The following is a 20,196-nucleotide window of genomic DNA, read 5'->3' on the forward strand; positions in this document are numbered from 1 at the left end:
CACGGCCGGGGCCGGGGCGCAGCAGCACGGGCGTTCCGGCCCCGGCGGCCGCGCCCGGGAGCTGTAGGCCTGCCCGAGCTGTAGGCCCGCCCCGGAGCTGTAGGCCGCGCCCCGCCGCCCTCCCTCCCTCCCTCCCAGCCCAGGCCGGGCAAGGAACAAGGCCGCACACGCTGTTAGAGACGTTTTTATTGGGTGCCCGCCACGCGGCTCGGGGGCGGTGTCTTATTATCTAAAAACGTAGTAATTGGTCATTAGAAAAGGACTGAGCCCCGCCCGCCCCGCTCGGGGTGCCCGAGCCCCGCCGAGCCCAGGCAGCTCCCACCCGGCCCCCCGTGCCGGAGGGAGGAGCCGGGCTGGGGCTCGGCCTTATCAAGGCTCCTCTGCCCGGGGCAGGGGTCACGGTGGGAGGGATCAGCAACACGTACACAACAGCCGATGGCTCGAGAGACCCCCCCCCCTCCGGCTTTGAGGCCAGACCAACCTCTGGAGATCAAAAACCACAGAAACACACACAGGAAAACATCTGGCTCTAGGGCCACCCCGGGGAGCGCGGGGGCAGCGTGGGCAGAGCACGGTGTTGGCACGTGGCACAGGCACTGTCACCCTCCCAGCTCAAGAGGCAAGTTGAGCTGGTGACCATCGCCCTCTCAGAAGGAGCTCTGCTGGGGCATCCACCTGGCACAGACCACGTCCTCTGTGCTTGCCACAGTGGATGTGGCCACCCTGGCAGAGCTCCCAGGAGAATATGCAGCCATCCAGGCCTCTGAGTGCCAGTGCCTTTCCCTGGGAACGATGGCAGTGGTGAGAAAAGCTGTGTTCAGTGTGACCAAGGGGACAGTGATCTGCTCAGCCTTGGGGCTGAGCTATGAGGACGTAGAAAGGTTAAGGAGCAGAAGGGAGTCTGAGAGAGAGGCTAGTGGAACCAGGCTCTGCCCTCCCTGACAGAAACAGGAACAGCCACCTGAAAATACACAGGTTCAAGCAGATCCTGCATCCTCCCCTGCCAGGTGAAGGCAGGAATAGAGGAAAGGAGTGGGTGGAGCCAAATCCCCTCCTTGCCCACGTTACCTCTCCCTGTGACTCTGTATAGCAGGTACGAAGCTCTGGCTCTGGAAGGCCAGGCAATGGACGAGGTGCATGTTAGTCCATCTACACCAGAGGTGTTGCCATGGCTGTGATACCCCCCAGACCATGGCAACCTCTACAAGAAAGATGGGTGAGAGCTGCAGGTGACCGCTTTCTGAGGGGCACAGACGGTCCAATATGCCACACAGACAGTCCTCTCAGGGAAGTCTGCTGCCTCCCTGAGGCCCAGGTTAAGGGCAGCACTAGGAAACTTCCCAGCCTGGTTCAGCCCTCGGACTTTTACCCACTGCTGGCCTTCCACGTGGTCGGCAGCGAAGCCACAACACGTAGTCCAAGAGCAATCAAAAGAGACTTCAGGGTGTGGGGATGGTTGGTAAGTGATTCTGAAACACAGGTTCTTTCCTTCATCCCTCCAGTTGTGGGAAGGGACATTGGAAGAGACAGACCTAGTCTGTTAAATATATGACTTGGTGGCTGGTGTCACTGCCACAATTTCAGATTTATCAGGCACACTGATGTTGGATAGGATCCACCTTCCCCAAAGGGGAAAGGGACCTTTGCTCAGAGCTGCACCTGCAGGATAGAGTGGAGCAGGCACCCTCTGTGTCCCCACCCCTCCCTGTGCCAGGCTGTGGGAGCTGGGGCCAAGGCCAGAGCTGAGCATTAAGGGCACGGCTGTGATTGCATAGATAACACCAAGCAGCCAGCTCAGAGGTGCTTCAAAAGGCACGTGTGAACTCAGGAACCTGCGACCTGGCCACCAGCACTGCTGCCAGGGACAAGTATATGGCACAGAGGGGCTGCCACCAGCATGCCCCAGCCAGCCAGAAGCCCTGTCCTCACATCTTAGTGACAACAGGGATCCTGGCTACCACAACCTCCCCAGCTCTGCACACAGGACCCCCAAGGGAAGGATGATGGGCTGCCTACTTCCAAGCAGCACAGCTGTGGCTGGGCTGGACCATTTTGATTTTGGGCGTGCTGGGACAGAGGCTCAGGCATCATCCCCTATTTCTCTAGCAAAACTATTCCTGCAGTAGCAGGAAGAGCAAGAGCTCCAGCCTACACTAGTATAAATCCTGCAGATTGGAATAAAAAGCAGCACAGTTAAAACACAGTTAAAAACTGCAAACCTGCTGGAGGCAGGGAGAGTATGAGCTGGTCAGGGAGCACTGCAGTGCTGAGCATGCAGGTCTGGTCAACTGCCTCAAACAGAGGTCCCTCTGGGGGTGATGGCTCAGGAGGAGCCATGCAGGCAGACACTTCTAACACAAGCAGGCTTCAAAGCTCAGCCTTTCCCTTCCTCCTCAGGCCACACATAGGCACAGGTCAGTTTAGGACACGTGCCTCCTGCAGGGCTCCTCAGGGGGCCGCTCACCCACTGAGAGGCCAGGGCTGGGAGGAGAGATGGCCACGCAGGCTGCCTGCAAACTAACCTAGTGTTCCTCTTTACAAGCTGTACGAAACAACCCTCCCCACAGCATCTGCAACCCAGCGAGGAGCTGCGAGAGCTACTGCATGGAGCAGCTGTCTGTGGGCAGGAAGTCGTACACGTACAAGGCCACCGACTTGGACAGGTAGGTCATGGTGCCAAACCGGCCGCTCGGGGCACTGTCGTACAGCAGGATGCAGATGCCTGTCGAAGGATCCCTCTCCAACATCTGGTCGTCAGCGCCCAGGGCTTTCTGGATTTTGGACAGAGAAGGAGAAAGCCGACATTAGAATAAGAGCAACCCCCTCACCAGCTTCCACCCCGAGCACTCTCTGTTGCACTCACAGGTGTGACAAGTTGACAATGAGCAGCGGGAGGAGGACCCTACAGCTTTGCTGTGACCCATGAATGCAACAGGGACAAGGGGCAGGGCCCTCCTGCTCAGGTGGGTGAGCCCTGTGCAGCTGTGGGGAACACAGCCAGCAGCCCTGGGTGAGGCTTGGCCCTTACCTGCTCCTCATAGAAGAGGTCGTTGGCTCTGTGCAAGATCTTTTCCACGGGTATGATGCCACCGATGGTGTGCACCTCCATGTCCACCAGCATGGTGAGCACCAAGATAGCTTCCACCAGAAGCTGCCTGTACTCTGGCTGGGGCACACGATTGAGGACAGACTCCACATGCGCAGCAAACTTCATTTCCCCTGGGGTCATCTGTGAGGATGTGGAAAGAAGTGTACCGAGAGCACCATATCACCAGCACAAGTCCTGAGCTACGCTGGGCACTCACCCAGGGCAACCCAGCACCCAACAACAACCTGCATGCCCCATTTCCCCTTCACATGAACCTCCTACCTCTCTGGTTGTTGAGGAGGGGAGAACAAAGCCCTCCACAGAGAGGCCATGGCACTGCAGAACAAGAAAGAAAGATCGTGGTTATGGCTTGGAGAAGCATCGTGCTAAGACACATAGGTCCAGCCCACCAACTCACTCCCACTTGAGCACTGGTGTGTGCTGCCTACACACCCCAGCTCTGCCTCCTGACTCTGCACAGCATCACTGCTTTCCCATCATTTCAGCATCAACCGGAGCCCCCCTGCACAGGGCTCTGCTCCCTGGCTCAGCATGCTGAGCATAAGGTGTGCCTGAACCTCCTTCAGCTGTGGCTCCAGCTCTGCCCCTGTCTGGCTAATGCTCCCCTCTGCAAGGCACAAGATGAGTTAGGTCCTACGTGACTTCGAGGCAGTTCCAGGTCTTCCCCAGCTTTCCAGGGCCAGCTGCAGGCCTTGTCCATGAAGCACATATCTACACAATATCAGGGACCAGCCCCGAGTGTCTAAGTACCCCTGGCAAGGCTGGTGCCTGGGACCACAGGAGAGGCGCCAGCTGGACATCCAGCTCACCTTCTGCAGGACCTTCCAGACCTTCTGGTAGAAGCCCACAGGGACACGGTTGAGGGCCCCGTCCAGCCGCCGCCTCCGCTGCCACTGGCCCTGCCGGCTGTCCTTACTGCCCTGGTCTTCCAGCATGCTTGAAAAGGAGTCCTTGTCCAGCAGCTCCGTGTGCCCAGGAGACTGGGCAGACAAAACAAGGACCACAGAGACTGCTGCAAAGTTAAACACCCCACAAGAGCGCAGCCTGCTACTGCTCAAGAGTTTCTGGTTCTCCAGTCTGATAGAGCTCCCACCCCCTGCCCCCAGCAAAGCCCACCTTACAGCACCCCCCAGAGCACAGCTCCTTCCCACCGTCACAAACAGGACAGACCCCATGCATGCAGCCAACAAACACAGGTTACCAGAGAGGACTTGAGCTCGATGTCCCTGGACTGCAAACTGACGGGCTGAAGGAGAAAGGGAGAGAAGGAAATCAGACCGTGCCAGAGCAGGGCAGCAGTCACAGCAAGCAGAGCAGCAGCAGCACAGATCAAGCTCAGGTCACGGGGCAGTTATCCCAGGGCTGCAGTTAGCTGGAGATGCAGTTTTGAGAGGAAAGCTGTGGAAAGTCCCATGTTACCATCAGAGGGGAAGGATTGTACCAGGGCATGGAGCAGCTGAGGGGCCCCACATGCTGGTGGGGTGCATGAGAGGTGGGTTTGTGCCAGCCTGCGAACAGAAACAGAGCTGCTACTGCTCTGCTGGCTGCTGGCATGGGCAGGGACTGAGTCTCGGGCAGACAGGAGGGCCAGTAGCAATGTCACTGCCCTCTGCAATATCAGGTTTCACACTGCAGCAAGTTGGCCCTAAACCTGCTGCATCAGCCTGGTCCCTGCAAGCCCCATCTCTTTGAGGACAGGACCCCTTCTAGAGCTCAGGACTCCTCTGGACACACACCAGACACATGAGGAGGTCCTTGGCATTTGTAGCTGACCAGAAGCCTCTTCCCCCAGAGAAGAAATAGCTGGGGAGGCTACAGGCAGGATCCAGTGAACTGTCTGGCAGAGTCACTACTGGTCATGGCACTGGAAGCATTGTGCCATCCTGCTCACTGCATTTTGTGAGTGTAATGGAATGTATTTGGCCACAGAAGCTCTGGAGCACAGCTCCCAGCTGGCTGTAATGGCAGTACACCCACAGCTTAGGGAAGCCTTCCTTCCTTCCTGTTAATCCAAACACGGCAGGTCCTACTCCAAGGGGAGCTCCTGTGGGGCAGTGCCAGCCTTGGGCACGTTAAGCCATGCTGACCTCTTCCCAGGGAGCCAGCCTCCTTCCCTGTCCTGAACAGAGCAGCCCTGAGCCTGCTTAGAGAGGGAAAGGCAATTCATTGCTGCAGCAGCTGAGGGAAGCTCATTGAGTCATGCGTGTGAGGAAGCTGTCCTGGTGCATGGCATGAGGGGCAAAAGCTGAGGCTGCAGGACCAGGGGGGCTTCACCTTACTCCCAGGCATAGACTGCCTACGTTTATTCAATTGCTGCAAGAGAAGAAGGAAATGAAGGTTCTGCTGTTGGAAGTGGCCCACCAAGATGCTACCCACACCTGGGACACTGCATGGTCCTCCCCACCCCTGCACCTTCTCAAGCACCCCTGTGCTCCCTTTGCACTGCCAGAGCAACCCCCACCCACTAACTGATCCACCCCAGTTCTCCCCCCCAGGGCAGGACCAGAGCCAAAATTAGCTCTGGGAAGCAGCGGAGATCTCTTCCACTCTTCCATCAATTCTGCCTGGTTTGTAGTTGTTTGTCACCCACAAGATCTGTCATGAGCAGCCTGCACTGCCTGCCCTCACCTGTTTGATTTCACTTTTCAGCCTGACAAGGCCGGAGCGCTCAGATCTGGTGGCCCCAGCAGCCCCCAACTCACAGATGGAGACGGCAGGGGTGACCACAGATGAGTCCACTGAACGCACTGCAGGGGAAGAGAGGTCTAGAGTGGGCACCATGGCTCAGGGCATGGCTGTCCCTTGTCACTGCTCAGGCACTGGTACCTCTGCATGCCCTTGCCCTCTATCCCAACAGCATCAGAGATCCATGAGCACAGCACAGTACTGCTTCAATTCAGACCTGACCAGGTCAAGTGACAAACTAAGCAAAGCCCAAACAGCCACAGGGCTCAATCCCCAGAAATCACTCAGCACCATCCTTAGGAAGAGCACAGTGCAGTGTAGAAGCAGCTGTGCTAAACATGAGGGAGGACAGGGACACGTAGATCTGACCACACTCTGCACCAGGAACCAGATTTGCCCAGAGATGCTCTCTGCTGAGAGACTCACTGCTCTTTTCCACCCCGAACTCTTTGCCAGAGAGGATGTGGTAGAGGAGGCTCTTCATGTCTGATGGGCTGAGATTCATCAGGTTCTCCGTGGCTTCTGTGGCTGGAGAGAAAAGAATTGGGATCTTGTACCTGCCTCATAGTTCTCCTAGAACATTTCTACCCTGCACTACACTCTGTGAGCAGGGGCAGCACTGGCACAGGAGCTCATCCTCCACAGACATACCCTAGCTCCAGTCGTTGCCTACAACAGGGACTCTTCCCCATGCCAGCCCAACACATGCCGGGATGGAGACTGCAGTGCAATCACTCGCCTGTGCTGCCCAAGAACAGGTCCAGCTGCAGACGCTGGCACTTCCATGCAGGGTCTTGTCCTAACCTGACCTGCCATTTTTAACAGTGCTCCTTTCTGGCTGACAGAGCCCCGAGCATCACAGCACCCACCCCAGCCGGGGAGCCGTCCCTGCACGTACCCGAGCAGCGCAGGGAGTGTGCCAGCTCTGTTGCCATCACCTGGATGATGAGCCCAATGCGGAGGCGGAACATCTCCGCGAAGAGCGCAGGCTGCGTGCGTATGTACATGGCCAAGTACACCATGATCTCCTGGAGGGGCAGAGGCAGATCACCCCACTGCTGCTCAGCAGGGCAGACACCCAGATGTGGGGTTCCCCCCTGATATCCTGTTCCCTCACCTGGGTGAGGATGGCCACACTGAGGTTCTTCTCACTGGCTTCATCAATGAGGTGAACAAGTTCCTCGTAGGGGACGGGGCTGGGGCATGAACAAACAGTAGAGCAAGTGAGAGGCAGCAGAGCAAGCCCTGCATGCCCCTGGTCTGTACATCCCCAAGAGGAAAGATACAGGCTGGGGACAGCCAGCCAGGGCCGCTCCTGCCCACGGACCCCAGAGCAGCAGGCTCACATCCAGATCTAGCCCAGCATGCTGGTGGAGGGAGAGGGGCCACACTCACGCGGAGATTGTCTTCTCACGTGGCTCTGGGGGCAGCCCCACAGTCAACTGCTTCTGGTGAGACAGGAGGTCAGTGCAGGCCTGGGGACAGAAAGGGTCAACCCCAGCTATTGTAAACTGAGGGTTTGGGGGCTCAGCACAAGGCAGAGGGAGACAGAGCTGATGCAGCCACGGTTCACCTGCTCACTCTGCTGCCTCCTCCCCGACAGACCTCAGCCCGCTAGAGGCTGGCTGCACAGCTGTTACCTCATCCAGAGCTTCAACCTTCTTCTTGAGGATGCCAGAGATGTAGCGGATCAGGGCCCACTGGCGTGTCTCCCCCACCCGCACATACAGCTCAGTGAGGAGCTCCTTGACAGTGGGGCCAGGCTTGCTATCAAGCCCCGTGTGCCACTCGGGCCCCCTGCGGTGAAGGAGGTGCTGGGTTATACACAGCAATTTGTCTGTGGCAGCTCCCCAGCAGCCCCCCTGGGCTGTGCCAACCCCCCCTCTGCTCAGTGAGCCGTTGGGATGCAGAGTTCACCCCACCTGAGCAGGTAGAGCATGTAGAGGATGTCTGCTTGCTCCTGCAGCGTGGGGCAGACGCGCAGCTGGTCCACCAGTGCCTTGCAGTCCACGTTGCCATCCTCGTCATGGGGCAGGCTCATCTCTGCATAGACTGCATGGCTCTGGGGGAAGGGAGACCCGTGCTGCTGGTTAGCACCACCAGCACCCTGCCCCAAATGGAGCCAAGGACATTCATCCGTGGATATTCCCCCTCAACAAACACCAAGCCTTCCTCGTGCAGTCCTGCAAAGACACTCTGGCTCCACCTGAAAGGATAGCAATGCTCAGTCTGGGAGGGACAGGGCTCACCTTGCCATCCATGTCTTGCTGGGAGGGTGAACCCAGCAGGTTAACCGACTGCTGGGATGCCTGGAAGATCTTGCTGGGGACATACATTCCAACATCTAAAAAAAAAAATGCAAAAGTTGGCAGAGACATTTCTGACCCCAATCACCACTGCTTGCCCCAAACCACCTCACAGATATCTGACACTGCTCCCCCAGTAGCCCCTGCAGAGAAGTCAGCTATGGGAGAAGCAGTCAGGACTAACATGATGGACATAATGTTAGTTGCTCTGCAGTCCATGGGGACCTCAGCATCACAGAGCTGGGAAAGCTCCCAGATCACCTCAGCCTCACCCCTGGGCTCAAGGGAAGGTGTGGAGGGTACTGGAGTTACTCACTCTGGACATGCAGGTCCTTGGCCTTGGATGCCAGGGAAATGAGGTCACGGGTGGTGTGGACAGCAGTCCGGAAGCGGCTCAGCCCTCCCCGCTGGGCAGTGGGGGGCAGGTTGGACTGGGGAGTCGTGCGCTGCAGCAGGTGGTCCAGGTACTGGGCAACCTCATCGTAGGCGTCCTCTGGAAGGGAAGGAAGCAGAGAGGGGTTCAGCCACTGTGTGCTGGGGCACCCCCAGGGCCAGAGAGACCCCAGCTGTGCCTCGGCAAGGACAAAGCTTTGCTGGCCGCACAAAGCGACAATGTGGGGCCAGTGCCAGCAGCCAGGCTCACAAAGCACTGCAGCCAGGGCACCCCTGTTCCTGCATGACTCTGCTGCCTGGGACACTGGCTGACAGCTAGGGCCCCAAACTGGGGCTCCCTCCAAGTCCCGTCTGGACAAAGGAAGCCATGGTGCTGCATCGTGTGTTTGGTACAAGCCTGTGCAAGGACAGGAGTGTCCCACTCAAACCCTGCAGTGAAACCCTCCCACTCTTTCCCTTCAGAGGCACAGCCACGGTCAGCCTGTCCAAGCAGAGACCACTCAGGAGCACCCCAGCACAGCAAGGGCATCTTCCAAGCAGGACTCCAGCACAGAAGCAAGGTAGGGTGAGTTTTGCAACAGTTATTTCTAATTAGGAGTTAGAGGAGGAGTTATGGCTCCTGCCTTCTCTTTGCCCAGCCTTGAGCAGCTCCAACTGCTTCCAGCATCACACCAGGAGCACCAGAGGCACCACATGCTAACAGCAGCATGGAAGAGGCTGCTCAGAGGCCAGGTCTCTGCTCAGCTGGGAGGTAAAAGTGAGGGGGGTGCCCCCTGGGGAAGGTACCCCCGATAAAACACAGAACTGATGATGCACTTCCAGTGGGCCAGGGCAAAGCCATGCTGCTCTCCAGCTGGCAAACTCAGAGTTGTGTCAGCCCTAGGAGGTGAGCTGTGGACTGTACCTGAAGCAGCCTGGCATTCCCTTGAGGGAATGCCTCATGCCAGTGCCTGGAGGTTTGGCTGGAGAAGTCCTCTAGGCACCAGGCTTGAGAACATCCTCCTGCCTGGCTGCAGCATCTGACCACAGGAAAAACTTAAAACTGAGCATCTTTGAGATGCCGTAGAAAGGCCAGGCAGGTCTTTCCCCTTTCTCCCACTGGGGCTGGAGGGGAAGCAAACACCTTGGACAAACCCAGATGCAGCCTGTAAGGAGGCTACAAGCAAAGCAAGATAAGGGCAAAAGAAATGAGTGTTCAGAGTCCCAGCAGTGCAGACACTGGCTGCAGGAGCTGCAGAGGCACAGCAGATGGTGGGAAGGCCAGTGATTACCAGCACTAGGTCACACAGGAAGGGATATCCCCAGGCCTGCTTGCAAGGGGAACAGTAAAACTTGCACCCCGCTATGGTCCCAGCACAAGGGAGGTCCCCCTCATGCTGTGATGGGCCAAGGCACTCTCAGGCACCCTCTACACAGCATCAAGGCTTCAATTTGGCACCCACCGGAGCACCTCTGCCCAGGAGAGGGGCAAAGGCTTTGGGAAAAAGACAAATTGCTTAGGGACACGGTGGCTCTTCCCCACTGCCTTGGTCACTGTGCCTTCACATTGCACTGCACTTGTGCACCAAAGACCCTCAGACACATCTCCCCAGTGGAGGTAAGCTGCCAATCCTTTGTCTCTTCCCTACAAAGGTCGCAGCAGCTCGTTCCAGACAAGGTTGACAGAGGGTCAGATGGGAACATGGTGAAAAAACAAGTGCATGGATGCTAGCAGGAGGTTGAGTGTTACGAGTTTAAGGGTGAGTTGGGCATTTGCCACCCCACAGCAGCGACTGGCCTGTTCTCCCTTACCCTCCTCTGCTACCTGCAAGCCATGCAGCCAGTCCTCGCTGTCCAGCTCCTCAAAGCTGTCACTGCAGAGCCTGTAACTCTCGGCAAAGACCTTACCCTCTGGCCCAGGGTCCATAAAACTGAGGTGTGTTCGGCATGACGTTGTCAGGAACTCCGACAGTTTACCCGTCTGGATCCTGGGCGAGAGATGGGGAGGTCACATGGGAGAGGAAAGGGGAGGCAGTACCCTTGGCTTTACCTCCTGGCTCCAGGGCAGGCCCTTTGGCAGGGAGAGATGGACCTGTCAGGAGCATATGCACACCAGTGTCTGCTTTAGCTGTCTGCAACTCCTTCAGCCACAGGTGGGCATGGAAGGGCTGCCCAAAAGATATCAGGAGGATCCTGCAGCCATGGGTTTGATGACATGAAGAGCTTTATCCTCTCTTTCATCTCCTCTGTTGAGACTGTAGCCCCAGGGTGCACTGACAGCTTAGCACACCCCAATGTGTCCTCCCCAGCCTGTTTCCCCAAAGCCAGTGCACTGCTCACCAGGCTCTTGGAGGCTTGACAGCCCTCACCCCAGGAGGGTGCACTCACCTTGCGCCACCGAAATACCCGTCCTGCAGCTTCCGCAGCATCGCCAGCACCGCGGGGTGCACACTACTGCCCGTTTCATCTGTGGGCAAGAGGCACAGGCAGTCAGGCTCCTCTGCTCAAACTGGCTCCCAGAAGGTAACCCAGGGCCAGGTGGGCATTCAGGCACCCAAAGCAGCACGGGCGGATCCTTGTTCGAGGCACGCAGACACGCTGTGGTACCAAAAGCACCACCCAAAAAGGGAAATTCGGGACTGTCCAGGCTGAATTCCAGGAAAACTAGTCCAAGATGCACTCCAGGCTCCTGGGATTTCAGCTTGGCTGAAGCTGACAGTACCAGACAACAGCACCCAACAGCCCCCTACTCTCTCCCTGCCTTCCATATGAGGCAGCAGATGGGGGGCTGCTGTCAGGGGCAGGAGGCACCATAGGAAAGGGCACACTCAAGACACCAAGGGGATTTCAAGTACCCAAGGAAAATCAAAAAGGCCTGAAAGCACCTCATGGGGAAGCTGGGAGCTGCTGCAGGCAAGCCAGTTCTGCTCTACGCCATTGCAGAGCTCTTTGCTCCTTCTGGTTGACTGTTTTCCCCTCTGTGTTGCCTAGGAAAGCCTTTAGCAGGTGGTCAGTCTTAGTGAAGAGTCAAGATGCAGAAAGAGCCCCAAGAACACTCCTACAGGGGAACTGTTTTTTTGGTCTTGCTCCCAAAAGGCCTTCCCACAAGTCAGGTTGTCGGGAGCCACTGAGCTGCAGGCACTAGTGCCTGGCAGGCAAACCCACCAGCTGCCAGGCAAACTGCCCACTTGGCGTGGCTCTTCTCAGTGGTAAGCTCTTCACAGAACACTACTGGCTGCTCCAGCCCCACCATGTCCCCATTACTGAGGCAGTCACAGATCTGCCCACCCCCTTCCTCCTGCAGAGGCTGCTTCCCAGGGCTGCTCTAGCCAAACACCTTGCCAGGCTGGAGGATCCATACCGAGCATGATGTGGGAGACAGGGAAGGTGATGGTTGGTTGCCCAGTCATTCTCCAGCGGCTGCAGAGATAGGAGAGGTCTGTCCTCAGCATCTCCACAATCATCTTGTTGTCAAGAGCCAGGTAGAACTGCTGCTGGTCTATGAACTGTGAGGACAGCAGGAGACATGAGCGGCCCTTTGTACAGCCACCAGGTCCCTATGGTGCCATTCACATCTTCCCACAGGCATTCAGCCAGGCCAGACATGCTGTGCACCCAGAGGACATGCTCCTTTGCACTGACAGCTCATCCCACCTTACTTGGCAGATGCCAGTACAGTCTAGTAAGGGACCCTCAACTTCTAGGGCAGCTACTGGCCATTAGCAACTGTGAGGAGATAACTAATGCCACAGCTCAGCAGCAGCATCCAGGCCTCCTCCTGGTGTCCTTGTCAGGGTGAGCAAAGAGATTTTCACCCAATACTGATCATCAGAAGGGTCAAACCACCTCTCCCAGCATGCACACAGCCAGAACCAGCAACTGGGCTGCCTCACGCCACAGTGCTGGGGCTGCTTCACACTCCCAGAGGGTGTTGGGCCACATCTGAGAATAACTCGAGCACTCAGCCAGTGGAGAAACTTCTTGCCCAGTTCCAGATCACATAACAGCTGGGAATGAGCCCATGCAATGTCACCCACCTGTGGGGTAAAGGTAAAGATGCTCTTCCTGATTTTGTAGAGCTTGGAGGTCCCAATGACACCCATGTGCCGGTAGGGCCGTCCAGTCAGGCTCATCTGCTTGTTGCGGCCTGGGAGGGCAGGAAGAGGAGTTTTTAGTGCAAGCCTCCTAATGAAAGGGGCTGCAGCAGCAAGCAGTGCCAGGCCTCTTGCTACTAGCCAGCAGGAAAATGCCGGTTTGTGGGTGGGATACCCCAGAACCCTGTGTCAAGCTAGTACAGCTCTAAGTGACAGTGATACTCTGTCCCCAGCCCTGCCCAGGGGGCTAGAGACATGCTGAAACAGGGACACACAGCCTGTCCTGACTTCTGCAACGCGTCACACCTCCAGGTTTTTGGGGATGTCAGAAGTTGGAACAGGGCTGGGGGTACTCCTCTGCATAGGGCTGGTCCCCCAAAGCTGACAGCTCTATCAGCATTCCCATTGCTCATAGATTACTCCCAGAGCCCAGAATGGCACAGTGCAGCATCTCCCCTTGCTCGTGTCAGCCCTGACAGCTGCCAGGCTGTTCCCCCTGCCCATCTCACACTTGGCATTTTGGTGGCCTAAATTAGCCACCAAATTAAAATCACAGCAGATCAGGTGTCTCCTATGGCCCAGGCTAGATCTCTGGCTCCTGCACAGCAAGGCTGATGCCCAAGGGGTTGCAGCATCAGGGAACATGTGTGCAGAGCTGAGCACACCCTCCCCTCACACTCAGCCCTGCCCACCTCCCCAACAACAGCCATTCTGCCTGAGCTCCAGGCTCTCTCCACCAGGGACAACCAGGGGACCGTTCCTGAGGTCTGGCTGGCCTTCCTCATCGAGATCTGGGTACAGGAACAAAACCCAACTCCTGTACACACCAGGTCCTTCCTATGTGGATCAGTCTGTCCCTGGGGTGGCTGTGCAACTGCAATGCCAAAGCTCTATCCCTGTCAGAATAACCCTGAACAACACTGCCTGTCACCTTGTTCCCCTGGGGCACGAGTAGCTTTACTGGGCTCAGAAATGGGCAGCAGAAACCTCATCAGCCAGGCAGAGAGCAGGACATGAGTGTCTATGAGCAGGTGTGCCAGGGGGTGGGACAGACCCTTCTGCACCCCCTTTGCTGCAGTAGCAGGGAGTCCATCTCACCCAGCCGGGCATAGATGTGGCTGAGGATGCGGGCAGGCTGCACTCTGATGGGGTAGACATCTTCCACAGTCTCCACGTCAATGCCCTCCTTCGTCAGGATTTCCTTGATCTCATCTGTCTCAGCCAGGATGCACACTGTGGAAGGAGGACAGGCTCAGTGCAACAGGGGCACAAGGGTGTGACAGCACTGCCCCATGCCTTTGAGGACACATACAAGGTGCCACACCACAGAGAGGCAGCTGTCAGGGGTCCCTTTGGGAACCAGTTCCCACTGCAGAGGTCTGCCTTGCCCCTCCTAACACTCTCTACACCCAAGAGTTCTGCACCAAGTGGTAGGAAGACAGTTTTCAACCTCTCTGCAGAGCAGGCTACAGCAGCTGTTATTTCCCTCAGTCAACACAGAGTGGAAAGGAAGGACTTGCACCCCATCTTCCACTCTCCTTGCCAGGTCTGAGATTGGGAGGTAGCAGCAGCAACGCAGCAAGCAGAGCCACCCAGAGCCACCCCTGTGAATTCTGCACTGCCAGAGTCCCCAGACCTGCCAGGCTCAGAGGTATGGAACTGGTATTCCTTTCCCTCACCTTGAACCACCACATCAGGCTTCGGGACAGTCGCGAACCGGCGGCTGAGGGGATCTATTTCACCAGGAGCCAGAAACCCCTGGGGAAAAAATGGTATGAGGAGATTAACGTTTTGTGGGCAGCATAGAATGGGTGATGCCTATGGACAACCCACCTTTAAGAAGTCCTGGGGGATGGGAGTGGCAACTTCCCCAAGGCAGGTGGCAGCATTTGCCCCTTCAGAGTTCAGAGTTTGGCCCCACAGCCCTCCCCAGCACCCAGGATGACTGTACCTCAGCCATCAGGCAGCCCAGGATGTAGAGGGACTGCCCCCACATGTGTGGCAGTTTGCCCATGGGTATTCTGTCCACAGTGTGGGGGTTCCTGTACTCCTCATCCACCTGGAAGACAAGCCAGGAGGTTAAGGAGGGATCCACAGACACAGGATGCTGAAGGAAGCATCTTCACTGTATTTTGAAGTCCAGCAGTTCAAGGCTTGAAACAAGAGCCTACGACAGCATTTGTCAAGAGAGGGTCCAAAACAGCCTGGCTACATTCCTCCCCTCTTCTTGTGACTGCCCCAGACATCCACATCAGACAACAAATCAGCTGCTCAGACCATGTTTGGTTTCCCAGCTCAGGCCATTAGAAGGACTAACGTGCCCCAGGAACACTGGGGAGATGCTCTCGAATGCTGGTGAGGAGAGCACCTCTCCTGCATGACCTGGGCACCAGGAGGCCACTGCTCTCAACCCCACACCACTGAACAGGAGCTCAGCACCATCTCCTCAGCCCAGGTCCACTTGTCCTGAGCTCTCAGAGCACTCAGCCTCTGAGTGAGCAGACTGTCAGCAAAGCACCCTTGTGTATGGGGGCAAGAAATGCTTTGGGGGAAAACCACCAGCTTTTGGGGGAAAAACACCAACATGGTTTTATAACAGCTCCAAGCCTTGCTTTTTATACATGAGGTTTCCATGCACTGTATGTGCTACTTTGCTAACATTTTGGATTAATAAGCATTTAAAACCTAATTATCTGGTAATGAGATCAGGAGTTTCAGCAGTTGGACTTTGTGACTCCCTTCCAACTCAGAATATTCTGTGATTCTGTGAGACACTCCCTCTTTCCACCACAGCTCAGGATCGCTCACCTTATCCATTGGGACACTGTACAGCTCTGGCATCAGGCGTATCCCATTCTTCCCCTTGATGAGAACCCCCTCAAGGGCTTCCCGGTACTCCTGCACCTGAGGAGAGAGGAGAGAGAATCTGCTCCTGGTCATGGCTCCCTGCATCCTTCCCCTGCACACCTCACCTGCCAGGGACTTTTTTCCCACCACCCCAGCAGGTTCTGCCCCCCTTACCTGCTCTATATTTCCATTGAAAATCCCATCAATCATCAAGTATGCCCAGAAGAGAGGCCACTCGCACTCGATGTTCTCAAACAGCTTCAGCTCAGCAGGTTCATAGTAGAGGCGTTTGGGGTCCTGTAGGTGACAGCAAGGCAGACAGTGGGTGGCAGGATCCCCTCAAACTGACAGGGCTCGTCCTCCCGCCAAGCCCCCGGCCTCAAATGCCCTCCCACCCCTCCTCTGCAGATGATGGCCAAGACAGAGCAGAGAAGCAGATTCACTTCCAGCCTCTGTTCTCCCCGTCAGACACCCCCCTCCCAAGCCCCCTGCACTGATGATGAAGAGACTTGCCCTTCCTGGAGTCCACCCAGTCCCCAGGAGAGCACCCCAGAGCCCCCAGAACACCCCAGACACTGTGCTGTTGTACAGTAACAGCACAACATCCCCTGTGCCACACTGGGTCCCCTTTGCCTTGTCTGCTCTGCCCCAGCCCCTCAGCATCTGCCTCCTCCAGCATCATCAAGCTGGCCCAGCCAGGTGCAAAGGCTTGGGCTGGTCATGCAGGGCCAGAGAGCAGAGTCCCTCCTGCCATGCAACTGACACAAGGGAAGTTGTCAGGATGGAGATCTGCCAGGCCAGTGCAGCTGTGTGTGGTGTACCTATGCTCGACCCTCCCTGCTAACTGCTCTAACTCTGTTTGCTGCACAGAAGGAAGAGTGCTGGCCCTAGCAGACTGTTAGGCAGAGAGGACAGAAGGAACAGACGTTTTCTACAGTGCCTGCATTCCAGCTACAAGCTCCCAAAGTCCCATCTGACTACAGGCAGCTGCATGCCCCTGCAGGCACTGCTGCCCTTCCTGTGCCTCACAGTTCTCCAGTAATCCATGGCTCGGCACACTGGCAAAGCTCACAAGTGTTGGGAACGTTGGACTGGAGATGTTGCTGCTTTTCTTTGGCTCTGGAAGGGGGCAGCCACACACACTGCCTATTATGGGCAGGTCTGCAGAGGCAGAGCCAAGAAGCATTCAGAGGCACTTGTGCCCAAAGGAGCCCCATCAGGTTATGGGCCCAGAAGCTGGTGATGATTTAAGAGCCTTCAGGTACCATTTCCTAGTTCAGTGGTTTTCTGGTTTTCCCTCCCTTGAGCAGCAGCGGAAAGTATCCTGAGAGCCACTATGGCAGTACCCAAGCTGCCTGCTGGCCTGGGAGAGGCAGAAGCAGCTTTGTGACCTTTGGAGCTGAAGCAGATGAGGAGCTCTGTGTGGTCACCTCCCCAGGCCTCCAGCCCTAGCTCAGGGCTGGTGCAGCCCTGGGAGAGCCCACCTCATCAGGGCTCCCATGCAGGGCACTGGTCCCACCTTCCCCCAGCCCAAGGGAGACACACCACAAGGTCCCAGGACAGAGGCAGAGCCAGCCTCTGGCCATCTGCTATGGGCATGGGTGGAACGCACCACCTCTGCAATGAGCTCTGGCACTTTGGGAAGCCTTGCCCAGACCCATGACACCACCTGGGGTTAGTGAGGGCTCTTGTCTTCCCAGTGCTCCCCAACACAGCCTTTGTGCTGCATGCAGGGGGCTGCTGCTGGCAGGGCTAGGGACACTCACCTCTTTGGGGGTCCTGTATCCATCCCGGAGGAAGCGGCAGCAGCCATAGCGTCCCTGGAAGGGAGGGAAAGAGATGCCAAGCAGGAGGCACAGCGTGAGGCATCTCGTACCTTCAATGCAGAAGCAGGGGTGGGGTGTCTCCTCCAGCCAAACACCCCCTCTCTTGCTCACCCAGCACTCAGGCACCACAGTCACAACCCAGGGCCCCACGACACAGGGCTGCCTCTTTGCACATGGAGACTGGGAGAGGACATCATCCAGCACTCCCTCCCCAAGGATGTTTTTGGGAAGAAAAGGGCTACAACAGTTTGGACTGCAGCTGTCCCCCGGGAATAGTGAGATGAGGGCAGAGCCACTCACCTGCAGCTTCGTGATGATCTCCTGCTTGGTGATTTCCACCAGCTCGCTGTCCTCCACAGCAAATGCTGGGTAGGAGATGACAGAGAGCACGCTGGCATCCACCTCCTTGGATGTGGAGGCCCTGGGCAGCATTGAGTGAAGGATGGACTGGGCAGAGGAGAATGAGGGGTGGTTAGGTTGCCAGGCCAGGCATCGTTCACACCACAACCCCAGCAGATCACAGTTCCTCCTGCAGTGGTGTCACGGCCCCACGGGTCTCACCTGGCAGTGCTGCACCTCATCTGACAGCACCCGTATCACTGACTCCGGGCCTCCCTTGGCTCCAAAGAGATCCAGCTCATCCAGTGCCTCCAGGGCAGCCTGCAAGCAGACTCAAAGAAGCACGTCCTCCACCATGCTGCCCATCTATAAGAGCTCTCACCCCATGCCAGTCCCTGTGTGTAATGCACTGCCCAAATTTAAAATAATTTGAACCCTGAGAGCTCTGGCTGCAGAACACCTCTGGTCAAAATGGGACCACATCCCCAAAGCCATCGGTAGCCAGACATCAACAGGGTCCTGGACATTTCTGCCACCCACAGCAATTAACTCTTCACTCCCAGTTCAGGCAAAACTCAGGCTAGAGGGGCACAGTTTTATCCCAGTGCACAAGGAGAAGGGTCTTCCTCTCCAGGAACCTATGACTGCATGGAGCATTGAGCCTCAATAGTTCAACATGCCCAGCCTGCCCTGTCAAAAAGCAGCTCAGGGCCATTGGTGCTCTCGACTCCCAGCCAGCACTTCTCCCCAGCTCACCTTGGCCATGCCAACAGAGCTGGCATTCAACTCGGTGATGCCCTGGTTTGTCTTGTCCCCGCGCTCCCAAATCCCGAAGTCCTGTGCAGAGGCAGCAGGCACTGGTTCACAACACAGCCAGGAAGCCTTTGAATCCCACTCATCAGCAGTGCTTCCAGGAGGTGCCGGTGGGGCTCAGGGGGGACCCACAGCTGCCCCTGGACACCAGCCCAACACCTCCAGCACCAGAGCACGCTCCCCTTCCCCAGCATGCACTACCCACCGCAGTCTTGTAGGCAGCTTCAATGTAAAACACGAGGTTCTGGATAAAGTTGACTTCATCCAAGCTGTGAATTATGTGGAGGCCTGGAGCAGGGAGAAGAATTCACATCAGCCACTCCAAGCCCACAGGTACTCCCAGGATGGGGCTGCAGTAACCCAGGGATCCCTCCTCCACACTGCATGCCTGCCTGATGGGAGCCATGTCCTGGCTGACTCCCACCTCCAATCCCACCCGCTATGGCTGCACTGGGGTTTCAGACAAATGGACATCAAGGGGCCCAAACCCACCACAGGTGCTGTGAGCATAAGCAAACAGTGGAGTAAGGGAAGCCATTGCAGCAGCTTGGTACCCAGGAAGCTGCACCCAAACTGAGGCTCTAGAGAGCCTGGAGACCAGCACGCTCAAAGCTGAGATGGCAGCTCCCAACAGCATTACCTGAGGCCGTCATTTGCGCCAGCATGAGCAGGTAAAGGGAGGTGGCATCCAGCTGTAGGTGACCCCACTCGTTGTCTCCCACCACGGTGGCACAGGTCTGGGTGTTATACTTGGCATGCAGGCAGTCCTTGGTGCTCTGGCTGTACTTGAAGGCCTCCACCTTGTCCACCTTGAAAAGGGCAAAAGGATGCAGGAGTTCATAGAACCCTGTCTCCAGACAGGTCTGACATCTCCCAAGCCAAGGGCTGCCTCGTGCCATGAGCCCAGCATGTGGAGCCATGCCTGGCAGGGCAGAAATTCCACAGCCACTGGGCTGCCCCTCTGCTCACCAAGGCAGTGAGTGGCTCACAGGCCACTGAAGTGCAGGGCTGCAGCTGTGGAGGGCCCATGCCACAGCTGCACCACGCAGAGAAAAAGGGTCACCCCAAATGCCCTCAGGAAGGAGAGCTGCAGAGTCCTACTGCCAGCCAGGCCATGAGACAGGCAGCAGCTGGCAAAGTCTCCACTGGCTACCAGCCCACAGCACTGGAACTTCAATCACAGCTGCTCACTCAGAACTTATTTCAAGACTTGCTGGAAGGGGAGGCTGGGGAGAGCTGGTACAGTCAGGACTGACAGTCTCTGTGGCACAGCCGGGCTTTAAGGAAACCACTTTACACCCAGAGGTGCTCCCCAGACCCTACCTGTCTCATCATGCACTGGAGCAGTCCCCGCATCAGCTTCACCACGCTCTGCAGGAACAAGGAAAACAGCCCTGTTAATCGCCAGAAGCCCTGACTCAGGCTCAGCTGGCCGATGACCTTTGCAGGGCTCGGCGCCTGTAATCGGAGCTCCAGCTCACATTTCTACAGCCTCTGCTCCCGGGGCAACAGCAGAGGGAAGATTTCTTGGCCTGCCAGCGGGGCCGAGCTGCTGTGCTGTGCAGCGGGACAGAGGGCACAGCTGCAGGACACGGCTCCCCAGCCCCTGGGAGAAGGGCTGTGGCCCCAGATCACCCCGGAGCCAGAGGGACGGACCCTCTGGCTGGGCTCCAGGGTGCCCTGGGAAGAGCAGGCTCTGACAACCCTTCCTATCGCCTCCTGCGCCGGGGGACAGCCCTGTCCTCACCCTCACTGCACGGCCCCCCGCGGTCTTCGGGCCCCCGGCCCGGCTGTGCCAAAGGCTG

At 57.1% G+C, this 20,196-nt stretch overlaps 1 protein-coding gene across 2 annotated transcripts; it reads right to left on the reverse strand.

Moving 5' to 3' along the window:
* Positions 1–1,163: 1,163 nt before the first annotated feature.
* On the reverse strand, positions 1,164–19,952 carry PHKA1 (phosphorylase kinase regulatory subunit alpha 1). Of its 2 annotated transcripts, none has more exons than XM_029963738.1 (31): positions 19,715–19,952; positions 19,032–19,200; positions 18,597–18,679; positions 18,335–18,415; positions 17,801–17,899; positions 17,540–17,686; positions 17,180–17,233; positions 15,588–15,710; positions 15,375–15,470; positions 14,518–14,625; positions 14,246–14,324; positions 13,665–13,799; positions 12,510–12,619; positions 11,834–11,978; positions 10,861–10,939; positions 10,285–10,460; positions 8,417–8,593; positions 8,044–8,138; positions 7,717–7,856; positions 7,435–7,591; positions 7,190–7,269; positions 6,912–6,990; positions 6,693–6,822; positions 6,221–6,322; positions 5,738–5,856; positions 5,384–5,422; positions 4,311–4,355; positions 3,919–4,089; positions 3,371–3,424; positions 3,029–3,229; positions 1,164–2,771 (listed from the first exon to the last, which is right to left on the reverse strand). In XM_029963738.1, the coding sequence occupies exons 1-31, from the start codon at positions 19,745–19,747 to the stop codon at positions 2,598–2,600; spliced, it is 3,480 nt and encodes a 1,159-aa protein (XP_029819598.1). In that variant the 5' UTR covers positions 19,748–19,952; the 3' UTR covers positions 1,164–2,597. The 2 variants fall into 2 exon arrangements, with proteins under 2 accessions (XP_029819598.1, XP_029819599.1); XM_029963739.1 differs by having other exon boundaries at positions 10,381–10,460; positions 19,715–19,950.
* Between the last annotated feature and the right edge of the window lie 244 nt (positions 19,953–20,196).

The sequence above is a fragment of the Manacus vitellinus genome, unplaced genomic scaffold, assembly GCF_001715985.3.
Source record: "Manacus vitellinus isolate BGI_N305 unplaced genomic scaffold, ASM171598v3 scaffold_62_pilon, whole genome shotgun sequence".
Taxonomy (NCBI): domain Eukaryota; kingdom Metazoa; phylum Chordata; class Aves; order Passeriformes; family Pipridae; genus Manacus; species Manacus vitellinus.

Bases quoted from the DNA above. Each gene is read 5' to 3' on its own strand.
- PHKA1 (XM_029963738.1), bottom strand. From the start codon at position 19,747: ATGCGGGGACTGCTCCAGTGCATGATGAGACAG. The intron at 17,900-18,334 runs GTGAGCTGGGGA...GTCTGCTTGCAG, and splicing joins GCTCTGTTGGCATGGCCAAG to GCTGCCCTGGAGGCACTGGA. The intron at 13,800-14,245 runs GTGAGGGAAAGG...CTCCTTCCACAG, and splicing joins GCCTGATGTGGTGGTTCAAG to TGTGCATCCTGGCTGAGACA.